Consider the following 2,654-nt stretch of genomic DNA (forward strand, 5'->3'; position numbering starts at 1 on the left):
CTCTAGATGCCGGACCAAGGATTTAGAGATACCTAACTTATCACTTTGCATGTAATACACTAGAAAAGGATTACTATTATTAGGATTACTGCGTTATGAGCTTATGGGGAACACATTCCTAGTTACTTTTCATAATCTGAATATAAATAAATACTTAGTTCAAAGCTATCTTTTTATTATTTTTATTTTATTTTATTTCAATTTAAATCCCCCATTTTTATAACGACTATCGAGTTAAATATTTACTATTGACAATATTCTTCCATATTCTCTGTGGGATCGACCCCGACTCATAGTTGGGTAAATATATTGCATACGATCGTTTAAATTTCTTTTCAAGAAGTATATTTGAACGTTATCATGGATCTACTTAGTTAAGGCGTTCTATATGACGACAAAATATAAGACAGTACTGGCAGCATGGGAAAGATGGTGTATCATCACTTAGACTCATAGTGGTGGTTGTCGGTTAGAGAAACTCTCACAGTATTATATTACTTTATTATATGAGAAAGTTGAATTGTTATTGCATTTCTTTAATAAACTGAGTTACTTTCTGCTGTTTTAAAAGCTTTTCATATATTGATGTGTATTGTTGCTTTATATTGAGTTAAGTTATTCATGAGTTGAGTAAAGCCAAGGTAAGTGTTCCTTTCAGATTATTTTCAAGCTTACGTTATGTTCTAGTATTTCCCTCGCATACTCTTTTTTATCTTTTGTTTTAGTTCTCTAGTTGTTAGGATGATCAGGTGTCTTGTCCCGACATCCCTCTTTGTTTTAGAGGCTTCATAGATAGTCAAACAGTTAGTTCTGAGTCCTTTAACTTTGTATTTCAGATGTTTTGCTATGAGACTTGAATAGCCATATTGGCTAGTATAAAGATTTCTTTTAAACACGTTTAAGTATTTCATAAGTTCCTTACTGAGGTATTTTTAATGTTTAACTCTTCCACTAAATAAGTAAATCAGTCCAAGGGTTCACTTGGGGCCAATAATGGTTCTCGAGTGCCAGTCCCGCCCAGAGTGTAGGCTCGGGAAGTGACAAACTTGGTATCAGAGCACAAAGTTCAAGAGTCCTAGGGTGTCTATGAAGCTGTGTCCGTAGAGTCCTAGTTATCAGTGTGAAGGGCGCCATATCTATAATTAGGAGGGTGCGACACTTAGGAAATTTTCTCATTTCTTTCATACTCATTTCGTGCGATAGAGTTCATCTCTATAAAGTCTCTTCTAATTCGTGCTTGTGCGTGTTTTTAGGTTAATCATGCATCCACGAAGAGCTATCAGGGGTCGTCCTGCTAGAATGAATGTTGAGGAGCAAAGGGTACCTAATGCACCGGAATTGCCACCCCAAGAAGAAGTCACTAATACAGAGTTCAGTGAATCGATTTGAATGTTAAGCCAAGTTGTGACTAACCAGGTTGGGCAACAAAGAGGAGCTAGACAGGAAGTGACTGATACTTCGAGAATCCGAGAGTTCTTAAGGATGAATCCTTCAAGTTTTACTGGTTCAAGCACTATCGAGGATCCGGAGAGTTTTGTGGAGGAGCTGAAAAATGTATCTAAGGTTATGCACGTTGCCGATGTTGAGCAAGTAGAAGTAGCTGTATATCAACTGAAGAATGTTCCTAGGACTTGGTTTGACCAGTGTAAGAAGGTTAGAGCTGAGGGAGCACCACTTGTGAGTTGGGCTTGTTTTGAAGAGGCCCTCTTGGGACGTTTCTTTCCATAAGAATTGAGAGAGGCCAAGGTACGAGAGTTTCTCACCCTTAAGAAAGATTCACTAAGTGTTCATGAGTATAGGTTGAAGTTCACCAAACTATCATGTTATGCTCCGGAGATGGTTGCGGATATGAGGAGTAGAATGAGTTTGTGTGTTGCTGGGCTGTCTCGTCTGTCGAGTAAGGAAGGTAAGGCTGCAATGCTAATAGGTGACATGGATATAACAAGGTTGATGGTCTATGTGTAGCAGGTTGAGGAAGAGAAGTTGAGGGATTGGGAGGAATTTAGAAATAAGAAGGCTAAGACGTCATGGAATGAGTCCGGGCAACAAAGAAATAATGAGAACCGATCTTTTTTCCAACAAAATAAAAAGGGACCTGCTCCATCATCTGCAAGTGCACCTTCATCCAGAAACAAAGGTGAGTATAATAGTCAGAATTCACAGCATTTATGAGCTAGACCTGCACAGTCTTAGGGTAGTGTGACATAAAGAGGTAATTAGGCTCCTGTATTTGCTAAGTGTGGTAGTACTCACCCAGGTAAGTGTCGCGATAGCTCCACAGGTTGTTTTAAGTGTGGACAAGAGGGTCACTTCATGAAAGAGTGCCCTAAAAATCGGCAATGTAATGGAAATTAGGGAAATAGGGACCAATCTTCATCGGTTGGCCCACGAGACAAGGCTGCACCTAGAGGAGCTACTTTCGATACTGGCGAAGGATAAAACTGCCTTTATGCGATCACTAGTCATCAAGAGCAAGAAAATTCTCCAAATATTGTCACTGGTATGATCAAAGGCTTTACTCTTGATGTTTATGCTTTGCTAGACCCAGGAGCAAGTTTATCTTTTCTAACCCCTTATGTTGCAAATAATTGTGATGTTGTTCATGAAAAACTTTGTGAACCCTTTTGTGTTTCTTCACCTGTTGGGGAGTCTAT

The 2,654-nt window shown here is 39.0% G+C and overlaps 1 protein-coding gene across 1 annotated transcript in view; it reads left to right on the forward strand.

The window, feature by feature from the left end:
* Positions 1-2,172, forward strand: part of LOC125849812 (uncharacterized) — a 4,430-nt gene extending 2,258 nt beyond the window's left edge. Inside the window, exons 2-4 of the mRNA XM_049529782.1 lie at positions 1,254-1,320; positions 1,417-1,677; positions 1,969-2,172. Coding sequence (XP_049385739.1) covers positions 1,254-1,320; positions 1,417-1,677; positions 1,969-2,172 — 532 coding nt within the window. The remainder of the gene's footprint in view (positions 1-1,253; positions 1,321-1,416; positions 1,678-1,968) is intronic.
* The last annotated feature ends 482 nt before the right edge of the window (positions 2,173-2,654 follow it).

The sequence above is a fragment of the Solanum stenotomum genome, unplaced genomic scaffold (genome assembly GCF_019186545.1).
Source record: "Solanum stenotomum isolate F172 unplaced genomic scaffold, ASM1918654v1 scaffold11069, whole genome shotgun sequence".
Classification (NCBI taxonomy): domain Eukaryota; kingdom Viridiplantae; phylum Streptophyta; class Magnoliopsida; order Solanales; family Solanaceae; genus Solanum; species Solanum stenotomum.